This window comes from Cricetulus griseus, chromosome 2 (genome assembly GCF_003668045.3).
Source record: "Cricetulus griseus strain 17A/GY chromosome 2, alternate assembly CriGri-PICRH-1.0, whole genome shotgun sequence".
Lineage (NCBI taxonomy): Eukaryota > Metazoa > Chordata > Mammalia > Rodentia > Cricetidae > Cricetulus > Cricetulus griseus.
This window is the reverse complement of record NC_048595.1, coordinates 87,104,728-87,125,078: the sequence shown is the minus strand read 5'-3', so window position 1 is coordinate 87,125,078 and position 20,351 is coordinate 87,104,728. Positions and strand designations below refer to the sequence as shown.

Sequence of the window (20,351 nt, the reverse complement as noted above, 5' to 3'; positions counted from 1 at the left end):
ACTAACATGCATCAGGCAGGCTTGTGAAGCAATAAAGAAAAAGGGACCTGGAAAGTTATTCAAGTTGTGAGAAACCAAACATGTCCACAAAAGTTACTTAGTAATGTTCATAATTTTGCTCACATTAGCCTAAAGCAGGGTACAACCAAGGTGTCTAGGTAACCAGAGAATGAAGAAAGGGTAGTATATTTACACAGCAGTATACTATTGACCACTTGAAAATGAATGGACTAGTGATGCATGCAAAAACATGGCTGAGCTCACTCTGAAAGTAAAAGCAGATGTATTCACACCACAGTATGTGGTTAAATAGAAAAGGCTGACCTGTGCTGAAACTGAACAGTAGCTACCCAAGAGCTGGGGCACAAAGACTAATGGAGAATGGATGTGTTGTATTAAATGATGTGTAAGTATGTGCTGAAACTCACTGGGTGGAGTACTAGACATTTTGCAGCAGTTAACTAACTACCCCACACTAAGTGCATGTTCTAGTTAACACTATGCAAGATGAATTAAATGGACTGCTGTCTTCAACATCCTTTGCCACCTGTCTAAAACCAGAAGAGGGTGGATGGGCCATGGACAGCAATGAAAGCACATACAGGACAACAGGGACTGTAGAACTGGGGGGACATCATTAGACATTTCCAACAGTCAATGTCTTCCTAGCTTTAAAAAATCTCATTAAGAAGTTGGTGGGGAAAATTCATCACAGAGAAAGGATCGTATATGATGCCAATCTCATGAGAAGAATAATTTTACAGCAAACTGAAGAAACAAGCCAAATAACACTTCAGGATGAGAGTGTTAAAAATCAGCCTTAAAACTGCTGTTGCTATGATCCGGGTGTTGGTGGCGCACGCCTTTAATCCCAGCACTCAGGAGGCAAAGGCAGGTGGATCTCTGAGTCTACACGAACTAGTTCCAGGACAGCCTCCAAAGCCACAGAGAAACCCTGTCTTGAAAAAACAAACAAACAAACAAAAAACTGCTGTTGCTAAAGAACTAGAGCAAAACCCACACTGTTATAGTGATTTACTTTATTTAAAGAGACTTTTGTTCTGTAGCTACATAGGTTTGATTTCTTTATCAAGAGACAATATTTAGAATATGATACTCATGAGCTATCGAAATACTTACTTTAGTTCTGTGAAAAACAAGTTAATATGATTTACAGAATCTATCTGCTTTATGAAGGTTTCCACATTTTCAAGAAATACCTATCAAACAAAAAAGTGTACAAGCATTTTAGTTCAGATCGTCTTTGCTCAAGAATAAAGTTAGAGGGCAAGTCAGATGCACACACTTACCTTAGGGTTATGATCATAAATCAGATTGAGATTAATTCTCAGCTTTCTCATGCATTCAAATGCTTCCTTAAACATAAGTCTGCAAAGACAAAGAAAATGGATAAAAAGCATATCTCATGAGAAACTGTTCCCTGAGCTAGCATATTTTAATTACAACACAAACCAGCTATAATCAGATTACAGCCCTGTAGTAAAAGTTCTCCTGATTTTAGAATGAAATTAAAGTAAAAAAAAAAAAAAAGATGACATATTATTTTCCTTCCCAAATGTATAGTTTAGTTACCACAGGAGCCTGGACTACATGTCCTTACGAGCACACAGGTAGAGTCACATGCAGCTTACTTGTCCAGCCACTTCCGAATCTGAGCCAAGACCAAGGTCCGATGATGAACAACCTCCAAGTTTCCCCTCGGCATCTCAAAGTAAATCAAAACATCTCTAATCAATTGGAAATCACTGAAGCAGCAGGAAGCACAGTTCTACTTAACTCTTCCTGAACCACCACAATGCTATAAAATGAACAGTTAGTAGAATCCAGTTGTGCTCAGTGTTTATCTTGACTTTCAAGCAAGTTCCCTTTAAGACTTTATTGGTCAGAGCTTGTATCAATCAACACTCCTTCACATAAGCCAATAGAGAGCCAAGAGAGAAGGGTTGTAATAGGCTGAAAAGTACAACAGAACCTGAAATGCAGCCTGTACATACTCTGTGGTGGTGGTGGCTGAACAACAACACAAAGTCTGAAGAATCAAGCCTACCTGTAGTATAAGTTTTGTGTCCTGGGGAACAACTATGACAATCCGTGAACCTCTTTCCACTTTCCGTAGAATTTCTCCATTGGCCTCCTGGCTGCCAGACAGACCAGCCTGTAATGCTAAAAATACCACAGAGTGAGACTTGAGAATGATCACAGCAAGTCACGTTCCATTAACTGCCCCGTATCTGTTAATGTCAAGTTCCTCTGTTCTCCCACTCAGCCTCAAGACCCCTGGCCCTTCCCGTAATCTCACTCCTGGAAAGGACCTTCTCTTTATAGAGCCCTCATGTATATTCACATCCACAGCTTCTTAAGCACTTGGGAAATAAAGGGATTGGAGAGCATGTCTATTTCTTAGCACTGCCTTCACGTTATGCTCATACCAACGGCAGAAAGAGTTCCTGCTTCCAAGTCAGCATCAAAGAATGTAAACTGGCCTCTTGGAATAAGGAACTCAGGGGAGAAGGGCAGGCAATGTAAAAAAACTCAGTGCTAATCCCTCAAACCACAAGGTGATGTATGGAAGTAAAATGGTGGTTGAGCAAAGAGAAAGAATCACCACAAGAGTTACAGCATATAGCCAGTAGGGGACCTATGTTAGAACTTAAGTATTAGATGAACTGTATAATAAAATTTCATGAAGAATGTTTTTAGAATTGTATTTCTTAAGTTAGGATTTTACTTGTGGAGTCTCTAGCAACTGAAACAGAATGATTTTCAAAGATACTATGTGGAGGGGGTTAGAGAGGTGGCCCAGGGGTTAAAGGTATGCACTGCTATTTCAGAGGACCTGCGTTCAGTTCCTAATGCACACACTGGGCAACTCACAACTCACTGTAATTCCAGCTTTCCAGAGCATTAAGTGCCTCTAGCCTCCATGGATACCTGCACAAACATGCAAAATGGATGCCTCCATTTTGTAAAGGAAAAGCTTACTTTTAAGTGAAGCATCCTTCAGGGAAAAACACTGGCAGGTATGGGCATGGGTTGTCAACAGTAAAAACTCATCACACACTGCAAATGACGTGATATTTGATGCAACCTGGAACAGGCAAAACAGGTCCAAGGGAAGTTAGATATTGTACTTAGAAACAATACTGTGAAAAGGATCAACCCAAACCAAGCCTAGATACCTCAGTGTCATTGATGAAAAAGCGACACCTGTCAGTCAGACCAAGGACACACTCCTGCAAAAAAATGAAACTGAAATTAAAAGCAATTCCATTCACAAGAGCTTCAGCCTATGGTCTTTACCATGTAGTTCTAATGCTCTGTGATTCCCTAAGCTTCTGTAATCAGGACTGGATGTAGACAGCTAAGACAAGGGTAGCACTAAGCACAGTGGATACACCACCACCCAATCAAGCAAGCCATCAATTCTATGTACTATGTTCATTTTGAATCTATCTCATTCTATTCTTTTGATTCCACATCCAAAAGTCTATGTTAATCTCCTATCCTATTTCCATTCCTCTCCAACCTCCTCTGGGTAGCTAGAACCACATATTGAACATGAAGGAGAGCACAATTCTGTGATGTTTAAAAAACATAAATAGCTTCATCCCTTTTGGAGAGGGTAAGGGGTTCATTTTTAATTATTTATCAGATTAAAAAGAAAAAGTACTCATTTCTCTTCACTCCCGACATTTTTGTTCATCTAGGCCAAGTAAAGAGTCTTGCTGAAAAATGAGTTATACTCCTGGCAAGAACAAAAGCCTCCCCTCAGCTCTGTGCCTCCCAAGTGGGAAGGACAGCATATCCTATACCTCCAGGCAGGGGACCTGAACCAGGATGTACAAAAGGAGGAGGCTGTGGCCTGCAGCATCTTCCATGTACAGTGCCCATCTCTCTAAACTCAGGGTGTCTCTAGAATCTTTTTCTGGGGCCACTGTCCCTTTCTAGGAACAGCTTTCTTCTCCATGTCTCAGCACACTCACCACTGCCTCATAAAGGCTTTCTTGGACTATCACCATATTAGCATTCTTTAGTTATCCCCAAACACCTCACTGTTTGCTCCCATAATACACTCTCCTATCAGAAGGGATGATTCTATCTATATCAAAAGAAGGTGTGGTGGTTCAAATGACCATGGCACTCAGAGGCTCATATATCTGAACACTTGGTTCCCCAGCTGGTGGAACTGTTTGGAAAGGATTTGGGAGGTGTGTGAAGGAGGTGTGTCACTAGGGGCAGACATTGAGGTTTCCAAAGCCCAGGCAATTTCCAGTTAGCATGCTCACTTGCTTACTTGCTTACGTTCTCTCTCTCTCTCTCTCTCTCTCTCTCCCTCCTCCTTCCCTCCCTCCCTCTGCCTCGTGGCTGTAGTCCCAACATGTAAGATCTTAGCTACTGTCCAGCACTATGCCTGCTTGCCTGCATACTGCCATACACCCACCACGATGGTCATGGAATATACTACCCTCTGGAATTGTGAGCTTCCAAATTAAATGCTTTCTTTTGTAACTTCCCATGGTTATGGTGTCTTACCACAGCAATGACAAGCAAGTAAGACAGACGTTGTTCTGTTTTATAACTACTATATCCTACAACTAATCTCAAATATAGACATTCTAATATTTGTAGATGACAATCTGTTAAATATTACTCTTTAGAATGTAAGCTTTCATTAAAAGGTATTCAATAAAGCTCTGACTATTCTGTAAGTGACAGATAAAATTTGCCAATTATATGTATTATCTCTCTTAATTCTCTCCTGAACTATGAAAGACTGATTTTCTCCTCTCCTAGATGAAGAAGGCAGGGATCAGGAGAGAAAGATAACTTCCTATCACTACCCTGAGATTTAGTGGCAATGAAGGTCCTGCAAGACCCATGCTATTTCACCCAATGCCCTCGGCACTAACTATTCTCCATGGTGAATTTTCCTGCTCTGTGTTTATTTACCTGTTCTCCGATCATGGCCACTTCCATCTGTGTACATGGATGAGCAAATCGAATGGGAAATCCTTCAGAGCTCTTCCATGGTTCCACAGCCAGAGATGGTGGTTCTGTTGTAAGATTGGCAAATTTAGTTTACAAATAACTCATAAGTTCTTTCCTGGGAGGTGCTGAAAAAAACAAAATAAACAACATCCCCACCTCACCCCCCAAAAAGAAGCCAACACCAAAACACAGCATGCAATTTGGAGTTCTCTACATTCATTAGGATACAGAAACAGAGTAGATCTGCCAATACTGCTCTATAGCATGGCTTCATGGGGTAGTAGGCTTAGTTGTTGGGTTGAGGTGTAAATCAGTAATGCAGTGCTTGCCTACTGTACATGAAGTCCTGGGCTGGAATCCCAACATGATAAATAAGCAAAAAACAACTAACAGCCAAGTGAAGTAACTTAGATTCATAGAGACAAGCACCACATGTTTACTCTTAAACACAGACACTACACTTTAATTTCTATATGTGTATGGATTGTGGGTAGGTCATGACACTACACAGGAGATCAAAAGATGGGAAGAAGAGCTTCTGGGAGGGCAGAAGGAAAAAAGTGGTAACAGAGTACAAGTGACACACGAGGAGAAAGAAGTTAGTGGACCAGCAGGAGAAGAGGGGGGTGAGGGAGAAGTGGAAAAGAAGGAGCAACAAAAACCATGTATAGAATGCCATAATGAAAACTATCACTTTGTATGCTACAAATAATAATAACAATAACTAAAAAAGATTGGGAATAAACAATCCACAATAATTAAGTGACTCTGCAAGATACTCATGAGTACACAGTCTCAAGAATTCTTTATTTATAAGTCTGCTTTCCTAAAATTCTGATACTCACCCCAAAGGCACTTGAGCACTTGGCCATCAGCCAGCTGTATCACCGTTGACTTGGTCTTGGAATTGTAACATAAACCAATGATGACCCCATCCACCGTCACAGATGAACTAAAGGAAAAAACAAAATAAAACAAACAAACAAAAAACCAGAAGATAAGTATAAGAGGTAAACTTTCTTAAAAATGGAGCATTTCACTGATTTTGCTATAGTGAAAACTAACAATGACCCTTTATGGGTACACTGCCTATGTCAATATAATACATATATTCTTTACACACAAAGTGCAAGATATAAACAGATATAGACACACAGATGGAAAAGTAAAGCGATTACCTGTTACTGACACACCTTTCCAGAACCAGTAAACTAACTCTCTACCCTGTAGGAACAGTACTCCTACTCACGTGGGATCTCATTATAATGTACTGCAGTTTATTGATTTCCTCATGTATTTGTGTGTGTGTGTGTGTGTGTGTGTGTGTGTGTGTGTGTGTGTGTGTGTGTGTGTGTGTTTTAGAGACAGGGTCTCACTATGTAGCTCTGGCTGTCCTGGAACTCACTATGTAGACCAGGCTGGCCCCGAACTTACAGAGATATGCCTGACTCTACCTCCCAAGTGCTGGGATTAAGGGCATGTGCCACTACACACAGTTTCCTTATGTATTCTTAACATAAACTGCATCAGATGGGCCTGGTGAGGTCAGCCTGTAATCTCCAAGCTATTTACAGAGCTGAGACAGGAGGATTACAAGTTCCAGAAAAGCCTGAGCTACAGAGTGAATTCATTATCAGCCTTGGCTATTTACTGAAACCCTGTCTCAAATTATTAAAAGTTTTAAAAAGAAGACAGAGTGGGGCTGCAGAGATGGCACAGAGGTTTAGAGCACTGGCTGCTCTTCCAGAACATTCAAGTTCATTTCCTAGCATCCACATGGTTGCTCACAATGACCTGTAACTCACTTCCAGATCTGATGCCCTCTTCTGGCTTCCAGAGGCACTGCATGTACATGGTGCACAGACATATTCCAAACACATAAACATAAAGAAAAAAAAAAAAAAAGGCTCTACAGGGGTAACACATTGTATTAAATATATAAGGTTTTTTTTTTGTTGTTTTGTTTTTAAAAAAAAAGGGGATTTTGAAAGCCCATCCCATGTGAAGGAATGTTCTCTTGGCCTGGACACAAGGGGAAGGGCCTAGGCCTGGCCCAGGATGATGTGGTAGACTTTGGGGAGCCCCTTTTGAGGGCCTTACCCTGCCTGGGAAGTGGAGGGGGGAAGGCTAGTGGCCTGTGGGATGTTGGGGGGGAGAGGAGGGAAGGGAGAGGGAGAAGGGATTGACATGTGAAGCAAGCTTGTTCCTAATTTGAACTAATAAAAGAATAAAAGAAAAAAAAAGAAAAGAAAAAAAGGCTGAGGATAAGTGTTTCCCTAGTATATTCAGGACCCCAGGTCCAACCCTCAATACCACTAAATACATACATAAATAAATAAATGAAGAAAAATACAATATCTTAAAGGGGAAGGCACCTACAAAAATCAAAGCCAAAGTCAGGAGGTGGTGGCGCACGCCTTTAATCCCAGCACTCAGGAGGCAGAGGCAGGTGGATCTCTGTGAGTTCGAGACCAGCCTGGTCTACAAGAGCTAGTTCCAGGCCAGCCTCCAAAGCCACAGGGAAACCCTGTCTCAAAAAACAAAAACAACAACAACAAAACCAAAAACATACATTCATACAACAAGGACATTTGTTCAACGATGTTCATAGCAGCACTATTTGTAATAGCCAGAAACTGGAAGCAGCCTAGATGCCCCTCAACTGAAGAATATAGAGAAAATGTGGTACATTTATACAATGGAGTACTACTCAGCAGAAAAAAACAATGGACTCTTGAAATTTGCAGGAAAATGGATGGAACTAGAAGAAACCATTCTGAGTGAGGTAACCCAATCACAAAAAGACAAACATGGTATGTTCTCACTCATATGCAGATCTTAGACATAGAGTAAAGGATAACCAGCCCACAATCCACAGTGCCAGAGATGCTAGTAAACAAGGAGGACCCTAAGAGAGACATACATGGTCTCCTGGAGAAGGGGAAAGGGTCAAGATACCCTGAGCAAATTGGGAGTATGGGAAGAGGGGGGAGAGAGCTAGGAGAATGAGAAGGGGAGAACAGGAGGGGTGCAGAAGACATGAGGGAGCAGAAAGGTTGAGTCAGGCAAAGAATAGAAGATAACAAGAATGGAGATACTGTAATAGAGGGAAACATTTTAGGTTTACAGAGAAATCAGGCACTAGGGAAATGTCTGGAGATCTACAAAGATGACACCAGCTAACAATCTAAGCAACAGAGGAGAAGCTACCTTAAATGCCCTCCCCTGATAATGAGATTGATGACTGACTTATATGCTACCCTATAGCCCTCATCCAGCAGCTGGTGGAAGTAGAGGCAGACACCCACAACTAACCACTGAACTGAACTGGAATCCAGATGCAGAGAAGGATGAGTGATGAGCAAAGGGGTCCAGACCAGGCTGGTGAAACCCACAGAAACAGCTGACCTGAACATCGGGGAACTCTTGCTCCCCAGACTGATAGCTGGGATACCAGCATGGGACTGATCCAGACCCCAGGAACATGGGTTTCAGTGAGGAAACCTCGGAAATCTACGGGACCTCCTGTAGTAGTTCAGTACTTATCCCTAGCATAGGTGTGGACTTTGGGAGCCAATTCCACATAGAGGAATACTCCCTGAGCCAAGACACATGGGGGTGGGCCTAGGCCCTATCCTAAAAGATACAATAGAATCTGATGATACCCCATGGAAGGCCTCACCTTCTGTGGGGAGCAGAAAAGATACGTGACAGGTAGGGTTTTAGTTGGGGGGGGGGCGGTAGTAGGGGAGGAGAGGAGGGAGAGGGAAATGGGAATGTCATGTAAAACAATCTTGTTTCTAATTCAAATAAAAAAAATCTGGGAGAAAAAAAATCAAAGCCAATTCTAGGATTCCATTCAAGGAAATTATCTGTAACCAACCACATGAGGGGGAAGAAAGAGAGAGAGGGAAGGAGGAGAAAGGAAGGGATGGAGGGAGGGGGAGAGAGAGACAGAGACAGAGACACACAGAGAGAGAGAGAGAGCTCTAAAAACTGGTCAATATCTCCACCAATACCTCAAATCTCGTGAGGGACAAACTACCTTCCAGAGACTATGAGAAAAGACTGAGCTAGACAATGGGATGGCATCTGGCTCCTGCTTGACCAGACAAGACACCTGATTCTTTACACCTCAGAGGCAAGCCTACAAGTAGATACTGCTGATGGCACATACGTCAAAGAGGTATCATGAGAAAAAATGAATTCATATGAATTAAACACACAGAAGAGCATGTTACTATGTACAGCCACAGAAAACACAGGCTACTATCAGTTTGTAACTGACCAAGTGCCATTTCATCTCTAAAAGACATTAGTATTTTATATGTACAAAAATGTAGTTTTTTGAGAACAAAAACTAAAACATCACAATCACAAATGACGTTTTTACTTAGAACCCTAATGCTGAATTAGTTAGAAACTATAGAAATGTAGACATTGTTGTGGTTATCAGAAAGCAGGATTCCGATGAATTCAGGGCAGCATGTATCTAATGCAGAACATAGTCAACACAGAGATCTTCACAGGAGGCTTCCTCAAGATAGCATGAAACTTTGTGAGCTACCATCATAATGTGACCTAAGAGGTAGGGCTTTAGTTAATGAATGTGAAGGTTAACATGAGGACAAGACTAAGCAGCCAGTCTTCCACTGGAAACCTGAAGCATCCCAGGAGTTGGCCAGATATGTTTTCTATACCCCAAGGCTTCAATGACAGAGAAGACTGCAGTTGGCAACACTGTTACGTGACACAAATGAAGTCATGAATCAAACAAGCTAAGGCCCAGGCAAGGGGAATTGGCAAAAAAAAGGAGGCTTTCTAGTGTAAACAGAGCCACACACACAAAGAGGGCCAAGTTTAATGTTACTCTTCAAATATAAATGTAATTATATACATTTCTTTATTATGTTGGCCCATGAGACTTAACCACTGTCATTACCTATTACAATCAATTGTAAACTCTAATGATTACTTTGTGAAATTCGAGTAGATAACTGATTAAAATACTTAACACAACTTACAAATGTTTTGCTTATCTGATATTCTCCTTTTCACTACTTCTTGACACAATTTTGATGTGTTGTTTTGACATGACTCAAAACTACATTCAGGCAGGCCTCTTCCTATATGTCTAACAAGGAAGTTACTCCTCCTTAGACTTGCCTGTGTTCATACACACAGTGTAACTTCACTGCCAGTTTTACATACTAAATACATGGATGAACCATGATACCTGACATTCAGCTGTCCTTGCTCTTCAGTGATCTCAGAAGGGACCACAGTCAAACGGTGAATGAGAGACTGCAGGCTGGAGTGACTGTGGCTTGTGGCCAGGAAAGCGTCTTCTTCAATCCAGGTAAGAAGGCTCAGCTGCAGTGGGTTTACCTCCTTATCTTCATTGTTCCCAAATTGAATTCTGTTTCAAATATTAAAGAAATCCAAAATAAGAATAAAGCTTTCATCACTGAACTTTAAAAAGCCAGCAGGTGATGGAAGAGGTCCTTCTGTGTATGTTTGTCTTATTGGTTGATAAATAAAGCACTGTTGGCCAATAGGAAAACAAGATCGGTGGGACTAGGAATCGAAGAGGATTTTGGGAAATGTAGTAAAGAGAAGTCTTGTGATCCAGGCAGGAAGTGACATAGCAGGCAGACTCAGAATATAAGAAGGGACAAGCAGGAAATTGCTCTCTTCCTCCTCCTCTCTTCTCTGCAGCCGCCATGTGATTGCTCAATAAGAGAGGACGCATGCTGCTGGCATCCTCTGTAAGATAAGTCTTTATAAAATATATAGATTAATAGTTACAGTTGATAATTAAGACTGATCTAGCAGATAAGTCCTAGTCATTGGCTAGCAGCATTGTACCTAATATAAGACTCTGTGTGTAATTTTGGGTGTCCATGTGGCAGTGGACTCGAGCAGCTGGTGGAAAGATTTACCATTACAAGCAAGTATCTGCCTCAGTAGACAGGGCCCTTTCCTAAGCACCACACATCAAAACAACTAATAAACTGGAGACAGTATCCTTGATACTAACACTTTCCTGATCTGGGCATCATTTGTCACCTCACAAAGGAGAATTCCTGTCCTCTGGGTCCAGTGGCAAGTCAAGCTGTTTGGTAGCATGATCTTTCTGTTCAGCCAGCTCTCCCTCAATACTGTCTCCACTGCGTACTGCTCACCCAAAGTCCTCACCACACAGGCCTTACTGGCTTTGGTTCTCACCAGCTTCCTCCCAACTCTTTCCCAATCCAAATCAGATCTTCCCTAAGAATCAAAACGAAGACTCATGTCCTATTTTCTCTGAATGACTGGGATTTTCCTTTTTGATTTTTAATATATTCTTACCCATGGCTGTGCAAATAGTGGGTCATAGCATCACATGGGGTCACATGACTTCATGTAAGGACCCCCCCCAAAAAAAAAAAAGAAATGGGGATAAATAAGCAAATGGTAAAATTATATGCATGCCAAGGTTGTTATTCTTGTAAGTATCTGTCTGCTCCTGTGTTCATGTGCAAGCTAGAGGACAACTTCAGGTGGAATCTTCAAGAATACCATTCTCCGCCTACAAAACAGGGTCTCTCACTAGCCATGGGCTCACCGAATAGGACAGACCATTTGGTCAGCGAGCCCAAGGATTCTCCTGTCTTCCTACCCCCCCACCACTAGGATTACACATACACACTACCAAGCCTGCCATGTTTTATGCATTTTCTGGAAACCAAACTCAGGTCCTTGTATTTGTAAGCCAAACACTTTGCTAGCTGAGCTATCTCCCCAATCACAAAGAATTGTTTTAAAATAAGTTTATGATTATAAGTAAATCTTTGATTTGTACACTTTTATCTATCTATATACCCAGTTACATAAAATTTACTTAGTAGAAAAAGGGTCATGAATTGAAGGAGTTAAGGAGCCCTACTCTTAATTGCCTTACTCTTAATCTTAATCTGCCTAGTGGTTTCAAATTATATGTTACAATTTGGATCTAAAGCTGGGCAGTGGTGGTGCATGCCTTTAATCCCAGTACTTGGAAGGCAGAGGCAGGTGGATCTCTGAATTCAAGATCAGTTTGATTTACAAAGTAAGTTCCAGAACAGCCAAAGCTGTTATACAGAGACACCCTGTCTTGAAAACCACAAACAAACAAAAAACAAACAAAACAGATCTGGAATACTCCCTGCAAGGCCCATGTGTGAAGGCTTGTACTCTAACCTCTGTACCACTATAAAGAATAGAACGATAAGAAGGCGGAGATTAGAAGTTTTAGATCACTAGAAGAATGCCCTCACCTCAAAGAGGTGTGGGAGCCTATTCTCTACTCACAGCTGCCATGAGGTGAGTGGGTCTCTTCCATCACATGCTACAACCATGAAGCCTGTGTCAAAGCACTGGGGCCACCAGGTCAGTTAAACCCCAAACCCTGGGAGTCAAACTAAACCTTTCCTTCTTAAGCCGATAAACCTTAGGAATTTGCTGCAGGAACTGGAAAGCTGCCTGACAGAATGAAGGAATACAAGCCCTTTACAAGCTTGTCAGCACTCCATATGCAGGTACTAAAGCACATACTTCCTGGAAAACTGTTTGTATTAAATATAGAACACATCCCTAAGAATCAATTTCTAGATTCTCTTACTTGTTCTATTAATTTTGTACCAGGTGTCCCTAGTAATTAAGAACAGGAACATTCCAAACTGGATAGACTCACACTCTGAGTTCTGCTGCAGTGAGGTCCATGATCCTGGGTGAGTTGTTACCTAACTTCTAATTCTGCTTTTATTTGTTGGTGCTCTGTAGCCAGTACTTAGGGTTTGGCTGCCATGCCCTTCTGCAAAGGACTCCAATAAGCCCGAGGTACTTAATTACATCCAACCATTTGTACTGCTGTTTCAAAGGGAAAGGGCACTCTGATTTCAACCTGAGAGTCTAAAATTACAACTCCCAGAAATTCTGTAATCTGGAATAAGATAGAAACTGGATTGGGTCATCTACATACTAATGCCATGTATATCTCCATTTATGTCAGGGAATGCAACTGTGCCTTGGTGTTTTTACCTCCATCTTCCCATGGAGTCTCTCTAGAGAACAAGGCAGCCATGGGAATGAGTTTCTTTGCCACCAAAATATATGCCACACAGTAAACTATGTTACTAGCCTCCTTCACCAGGCTCGCTGGTGTACCTACTTCACATTCCCCAGAATATAGGCTGGATGAATTCAGGACAAAATGCTAACTGATTCCATTCCCAGAGATGCAAAATACTTAGGAACCTACGTGTATCTCTTTTCCAGATGAGGTGTTCTAAGGGGAACTTTAAATCCATTTCCACCCACGGCTCCCAGTTTCACTGTGGGATCCATGTCTGGCTTATCACCTAGAAAACAAAAGTGCAAATATCATTGTTTCATTGTAAGCTACTTCTCTTAACACTAAGAATGTAGCGTCTTGCAACTTGTGGATTCTCAAAGACATACAAAGCAATCTAAAAAAATAATGACATTTCAACCTCATTCTTGAATTTCCACATACCTTTCAGGCTCAACCAAAACCCGCTTTCCATTAATACCATTTCAGCCAGTTTTCACCAGTAAAGACGACTCTTCAGCAGGGCCAGGGGGAGAGGTTGTCTTCTCCACTCTATCAATATTCTGCACTGTCCACAGTCACCTCTCAGCAGTCTCAAATCCTCCATAGTCATTCATAAGACAGTCTTTCTCCACTGATAATCTACTTCAATCCTCTAAAATACTGTACTCTGTTCAAGACCCAGAACATTGTACCCTGCCCTAGCTCATTCAGAGTAAAGGTCTTCAAGGCCCTGAAAGAGCGTTGTTCCCTGTCACCACTATGTCCCACCAATCACTCTCCAGTCATTTATCTGCCTATCATCACTGACCTTTTGGCTGTTTCCTGGCACACACAAGAGACACCTTTGTGAGTGCTTCTGACTGCTTGAATGCTCTTGGCCACATGTGCCATCTCCCTTGCTGATTCTTCGCAAGACTCTACTCAGATACCACCTTCACAGAGAAGCCTTCCTTGTACCACCACCCCCAACAGTCTGCTATTCTCCGGACTTTCTTCCTATGTCATTCTATGCTTAACTTTGCTGCACAGCACTAACCAGCTAATAAACTATATGCCTTGACAATGAATATGTGAGCATTACTTACGTAAAAGCTCTTTTCACATGTTTAAGAGCTACAACAGTATTGCACAGTGTGGACCTGAAGTCAGAGAAGCTGGAGACCTGCCCAAAGAGAATTCCTATGAAAAGCAGGCTGCTCGTTTAATTAGGGCTGATGTGAAAATAGGAACCCTACTGTGAATTAACTAGCTCTGATTATTTTCTCAGCAGCTATCAAGGCTTGTCCTCACTGAAACTCCAACAGGAATCTGAAACAAAGCTATGACTGCAAAACACACCCACAGACACTCAGAAATAACACCAAATGTCAAGTTTTCCAGGACACAGAAATACAGACACTGTCCATTTATGACCACATGTACACACCTCTATAAAGTAGGAAAAGGTTCTTACTGCTCCTTGGAGAGCGCTAAGATTGTGTGCAATTGTATACAAAGGAAGGAGAAAGCAGGCAAGTCTGTGAAACAGAAGATGCTGCACTATTTCCAGAGTTGAATGTTATTAAGTAACGGACTCTTCAGGATCATCAAGGCATGGGGAAATGTATGCATGAACCAAACAGGATAGAAAGAAAAGAAAATGCAGCCGATTAAATACCATGACAATGAAAATCAGTTAGACTTGAACTTAAGAAGCACTGGTGCTGAGATGACACCACACTGTCACTTGCTTCTGTTCTGGAGCAGGAACTGCACTGAGCTCCTTCATCAGGGTGTTTCCACTTACCACACTTGTAGACAGAAATCTGGTTACTGGCATCAAGGACAGCAAGGTCATTGCTCTTTTCAAGGTGAGCAGAGAACACAACTTGATTCACTGGATGTGGGATCATCAGCCGGTAGGTACACATGGGAGGTGGGATCACAGTCTGCCGGAAGACTGTTACCAGCACCCTCTCTGCACAATGAAAGGGAGGATTAACCATGTGAGTGCTCAGTGTGTAAAAGCAGGCAGGAAGCATCACTGAGTACCTAAACGACATGGTGGCATGCAGTAGCTCTTCACAAGAACTATTACTATTTTCTTACTAATAAACTTAGAACAGTACAGGTGCAAGGAGCTCTGTCTGCACCTGGCCAGTGTGGACTCCAGACCTGTACTGCCCTTGAAAACTTCAGGTGCCAGGGATCAGGGCAAAAAGACCAAGAGGTCAAAGTTCTAGCTTTAAACCTGGGTCTGTAAGGAACAGGGACTAAACTAGAGTAATTGATACCTCCAAAACCTTAAGGGCCACAATTGGAAGGTTGAGGAAGGAGGGCTACCATAGGCTCAAGGAGCCTGGTCTACACAGGGGGACCAGAGAGATATACCAAGACTCCATCTAAAAAGGACCCCCCCATAAAAAAAAAGCACTTTTCTTTGTATAAATTGGAAATAAGGTATGGCTAAGTTCTCTACAGAATATGATTGTAGAAATCAGTATTAAGTGAGCTACACAGAACATTTAGTGCCAAGAGTGTCTATCTGCTGTCAGCAAACTGTCTCTGGCTATTTCATTCTATAATCCACTCTCCACCACTGATGCCTACACCTAATTAAAAAAAATCTTCCTCACAGGAGATAAATATCTAGGGTTTAACTGAGCATCCTGGAGAAAGAGGTAATTTACAATGCTTAAAACAAAAAACAAAGCCAAACATAGTGGAATGCAGGGCCAATACAAGGCTAACAGACCCCACTGCCACACACAACTCCACTGTTCTCTGAAAAACAAGAAAATCATCGGTCTTCAACTTCAAAAGCAAGAAAGTCAATGTATAAGGCTATAACTATGGTTCAACAGGGAAGTGGGGTGGGGTAGAACTAGGGTTTTCAGGCGATTATGGATTCTATTTAATGACACTCCCAGTCAGACATCAAACAAACCAAACAACCAAAATGAAGACTTCCCCACTGTTCTGGTCAAACCAGCACATCTGCATGCTCATCCGTACATTTCCCAGCAGCTTACTTCCATCAATAACAGCCACGTTTGCCAGGTCACTGGCACTATTTACAGAGCTCCGGTCAGTGGTCCAGTGCCAGTCACAGCAGAGATAACGCCAGCCCTGACAGACAATATGTAGCCGGTATGGCGTCACCGGGTCCCACAGCAGAGACACGATCTGGTTCTTCCCACTGGTGCTGAAGGGCAGGCTTTGCTTGAGATACCAGTGATAGTTCCCCACGGTCCAGAGCTGGACTGTGTGTTGAGAAAAAGAAAGGAAGGCCATCAGAGACCATTTCCAAGAGGGGGACAGGGGTAACTTTGCATTTTTCCAAGATTTCTTCATTCTGTTTGGTCTCTCTAAAATACTAATTGTATAATAATAAATGTCAAAAGATAGCTAAGACAGTATTTCAGGATGTTTTTGCCACGAAAAGTTGAGCAAAAGATAACCAGACTAAATGTGCAGTTTTGCACCATACTGTAGGGATACAGTCTGAGAAATGTGATGTCCACAGGTACCATCTAGTGCAAGCATTGCAAAGTATCTTTGCACAGAATAAGACAGCTACAATGCCCCTGGGGATACAGTCCAGTGACACCAGGGCCTAACATGGTCTGCTGTAGACAAAGTCCTTATGTGGCACACGATTGACCCAAGGCACTCCAGGAAGGCTCTGGTCCAGCAGCACTGTAGTAAACTGGGTTGAAGATACCTGTTTTCTTGCAGTGCTTTGCATGCAGTTATTTCTAGGCTATCCTGTATTAACTAAAATTCCTCTACCTGAAGATTAATATGCACTCAATCATCCCAATATGTATTAAAATGACTAATTATACCCCAGCTGGCCCTTATCAACAAAAAACACATGAAAGAATTTATTTTAACTTCCCCACTAATTCTTAATTTAGTGCTCACAGAAAATAATGCTTATCACTAATCACACCTTACAGTATGTCTATGTAGCCATAGGCTAGCAGACTGAACTGCAGCAAAGGGCAGATACTATAAAGATTCTTGTATTCAGGTTATCCTGTGTCTGTCAGTGTCATCGCTTTGCACAGGTGACTCACTGTTCTTTGAGTGGCTGCATAGAAAAACAACTTGGAAGTTTGGGTCTTATTGGTTTTGTGATTTTTATAAGGTCCTCATTAAATCCTGAACACCATCAAAAGTAAATAGTTATTGTCAATATATATTCTCTATCCCAAAATAATGAATCCAATTCTGAAATGAAGCCTGGGTTTCATTATTTTTATTAAAGGTTTAGCCAGGGTTAAGAACTACTAAAATGAATGAATGAACAAACTACGCTTGTTACATTTCAGATTAAAAAATCCTGCCAATTAATGAGTTTGAAAGAAACTAGAAAATAGGCGAGATAAAAGATTTATGAATGCATTGACTTCACTCCTGCTGACCATAATGAGATATGTGCCTAAAAGCAAGAGTTGATTAAGTGGCACAGAAGAAAAAGACACAACAATCTAAAATGATACAGATGCGCACATGAAATGGAACCTTGCTTGTGATACAGTGTCAAAGCAAGTTACAAAACAGTATGTCTCAATGGGGCGGGGCAAAGAGGGAAGAAAGATGGACAAGTTTGGAGGGAAGAAAGGAAGAAATGTTGTTATAATACAATCTCAAAAGGAAGCAAGCAAGCAAAAAACAACAAAAAAAACCAGCATGGCCGGGCAGTGGTGGTGCACACTTTTAATCCCAGCAGAGGCAGAGGCACGCAGATCTCTGAAGGCCAACCTGGTCTACAAAGCGAGTTCCAGGACAGGCTCCAAAGCTACAGAGAAACACTGTCTTGAAAAACCAAAACAAACAAAAACCCAGCATGTATCAGCCAGGCATGGTGGCACACACCTTTAACCTTAGCAGAGATAGAGACAGGCAGATCTCTGTGAATTTGAGACCAGCCAGGTCCACATAAGACCTGTCTTAAAGACAAGGAAGGAAGGAAGGAAGGAAGGAAGGAAGGAAGGAAGGAAGGAAGGAAGGAAGGAAGAAGGAAGGAAGGAAGGAAGGAAGGAAGGAAGGAAGGAAGGAAGGAAGGATCGATCATGTATTACATTTAAACAGAATTGGAGATTGGCTGAGTGACAGAGTGCTTGCCTAGTAAGTCTAGGACCCTGGGTTAGCTATCCAGCATGGGGGATGGGAAGGATAAAAAAAAAAGACAACAGACTTTATTCTAAGTCTGTACTTAAATACCCAAACATCTTAAAAACTACAAAAAAGTCCATCTCATGTGCAACCGAAATCCACTCACTTCTACAGCATTTGATTTTCTGCACCAATGATTGTGGTCATAGCATTTGTCTTTGCTCTGCTAGCATATGATGCCCTGGTCAAGCACTGATCTAGATGTTGCTCTGAGAAATTATAAGTGATTACCCCCACAATGCATGAAAGTCTTAAAAACAAAAGCAGGATTCCCAGGAGAGAAAGAATTTTGTCTCAATACCGCAACACAAATATCCGGCCTGAACTTACAACCTGCCCCAGAAATCAAACCTGCCATCCCCACGGGCACATGAGTCAATTCCTTAAAACAGCCAGCCACACCCCTCCTCTTCTCCCACTTCCTCTCTGCTTCTGCTTCTCTAGAGAACTCAGAATAATTCATGACTGAAGTCCTCTGGAAATCCAAACCTAGCCCTTCCCCATCAGCATCTACACACTTAAGGCTACGCTGATTTCACCGGAAGGCCTAAGGATGAAGGGTGAGGGAAACCCCACAATCTTCTACTTTGATATAATACATGAACATGAGCCAAAGTTCAACAGCTGTCATACCATAGCTTTTCAGGGGAGAACTGTCTTCCTTTGGAAGGTCTTCTAGCCACACAGCAAGCACAGTGGAGTCTGAATTCCACAGCAAGTCATTTACCTGGTGAGGACAAAAGACACCCCTGACCTTCAGTTGTTTGTCTACTTCAAACTCTTTACAATAGATGAATTCCCTGCATGTATAAACCAAATAACCATACATACAATACTAGAGCTGACCTCCAGCTCTAAGATACTAACCTACAGTTGTTAAACCAATTTGTGAAACTGGTAGTGTAAAAAGGACTTAAAAATGCACTATGCATAAAGATATAAATACAAATTTAACAAAAAAAAAGCAATGTAACATTTTTAGAAAAATCAAGAAACTTCACTATTAGACATAGTAATACCTATATTAAATACATTAATTATTAGTCATACATATTAATACTTGATACTAATTATGGTACAATATAGATAAAAAATATGGTTCCATAAAGCAAACCTCTCTTAAAAATTTACACAAGAAAGATTATCCTACATAATTTTTTGAAAATTTACATAAAGGGGGCTGGAGAGATGGCTCAGAGGTTAAGAGCACACTGACTGCTCTTCCAGAGGTCCTGAGTTCAATTCCCAGTAACCACATGGTGGTTATGTGATCTGGTGCCCTCTTCTGGTGTGCAGATATACATGACAGCAGAATGTTGTATACATAATAAAGAAATAAAATCTTTAAAAAAATTTACATAAAGATTCCATGTGTCCACCCAGGATTTTAATGGTACATAAGCTAGTTAATGTTTAAAAAATTTTTTTAAAGATTTATTTACTTATTATGTATACAGTGTTCTGTCTGCATGTGTCCTTGCAGACCCAAAGAGGGCACCAGATCTCATTACGGATGGTTGTGAGCCATCATGTGGTTGCTGGGAATTGAACTCAGGACCTCTGGAAGAGCAGCCAGTGCTCTTAACCTCTGAGCCATATCTCCAGCCTGCTGCTTAATGTTTAAATATCAATCACTGGGAAAGTTAGTCATCAAAATAAACAGCAAGAACTAGTATTTCTATTTCCTTCTGTGGTTTTTCTTAGCCAAGAAGAAATGCCACTTCTCTTCTAAAAGTCAAAAACCACCTTTTTTTAGCACAGCAGCCTCTATCATAACCTCTATCAAATGCAAACTTCTGCCGCAGAGGAGAGTGCTCTAAACTAGATAACAAAGACTTCAGACACCTACCTTAACTTCATCTTTGAAGAAAGGAAGTGTAAACTGTCCATGAAGAAGTCCATTTTTCTCAAAAAACACAACATCTTGCTGGTTGGGTTTATCTTGAGTAGATGCAATCAAACTGCCTGAGGGCCTTAAAGCAAAGTCCAAGTTAGAACAGTCAAGAGTTTAACCTGCTGGCTAAGCACAGGGAGGACTTAGACAAAAGATTCTTAATTTTTCTCACCAGAAAAAAAAATAATA

General features: G+C 41.4%; 1 protein-coding gene across 4 annotated transcripts in view; it reads right to left on the bottom strand.

Annotated features, from left to right (window-relative positions):
- Elp1 (elongator complex protein 1) overlaps positions 1–20,351 on the bottom strand; it is a 58,812-nt gene that overhangs the window by 21,223 nt on the left and 17,238 nt on the right. For all 4 annotated transcript variants that reach the window (XM_027403056.2, XM_027403054.2, XM_027403057.2 and 1 more), the window contains exons 9-22: positions 20,118–20,241; positions 18,902–18,995; positions 16,117–16,347; positions 14,892–15,062; positions 13,292–13,391; positions 10,247–10,429; positions 5,856–5,962; positions 4,972–5,075; positions 3,201–3,254; positions 3,004–3,109; positions 2,069–2,184; positions 1,653–1,726; positions 1,311–1,389; positions 1,141–1,220 (exon numbers count right to left, since the gene is read on the bottom strand). In XM_027403056.2, coding sequence (XP_027258857.1) covers positions 1,141–1,220; positions 1,311–1,389; positions 1,653–1,726; positions 2,069–2,184; positions 3,004–3,109; positions 3,201–3,254; positions 4,972–5,075; positions 5,856–5,962; positions 10,247–10,429; positions 13,292–13,391; positions 14,892–15,062; positions 16,117–16,347; positions 18,902–18,995; positions 20,118–20,241 — 1,623 coding nt within the window. The remainder of the gene's footprint in view (positions 1–1,140; positions 1,221–1,310; positions 1,390–1,652; positions 1,727–2,068; positions 2,185–3,003; positions 3,110–3,200; positions 3,255–4,971; positions 5,076–5,855; positions 5,963–10,246; positions 10,430–13,291; positions 13,392–14,891; positions 15,063–16,116; positions 16,348–18,901; positions 18,996–20,117; positions 20,242–20,351) is intronic.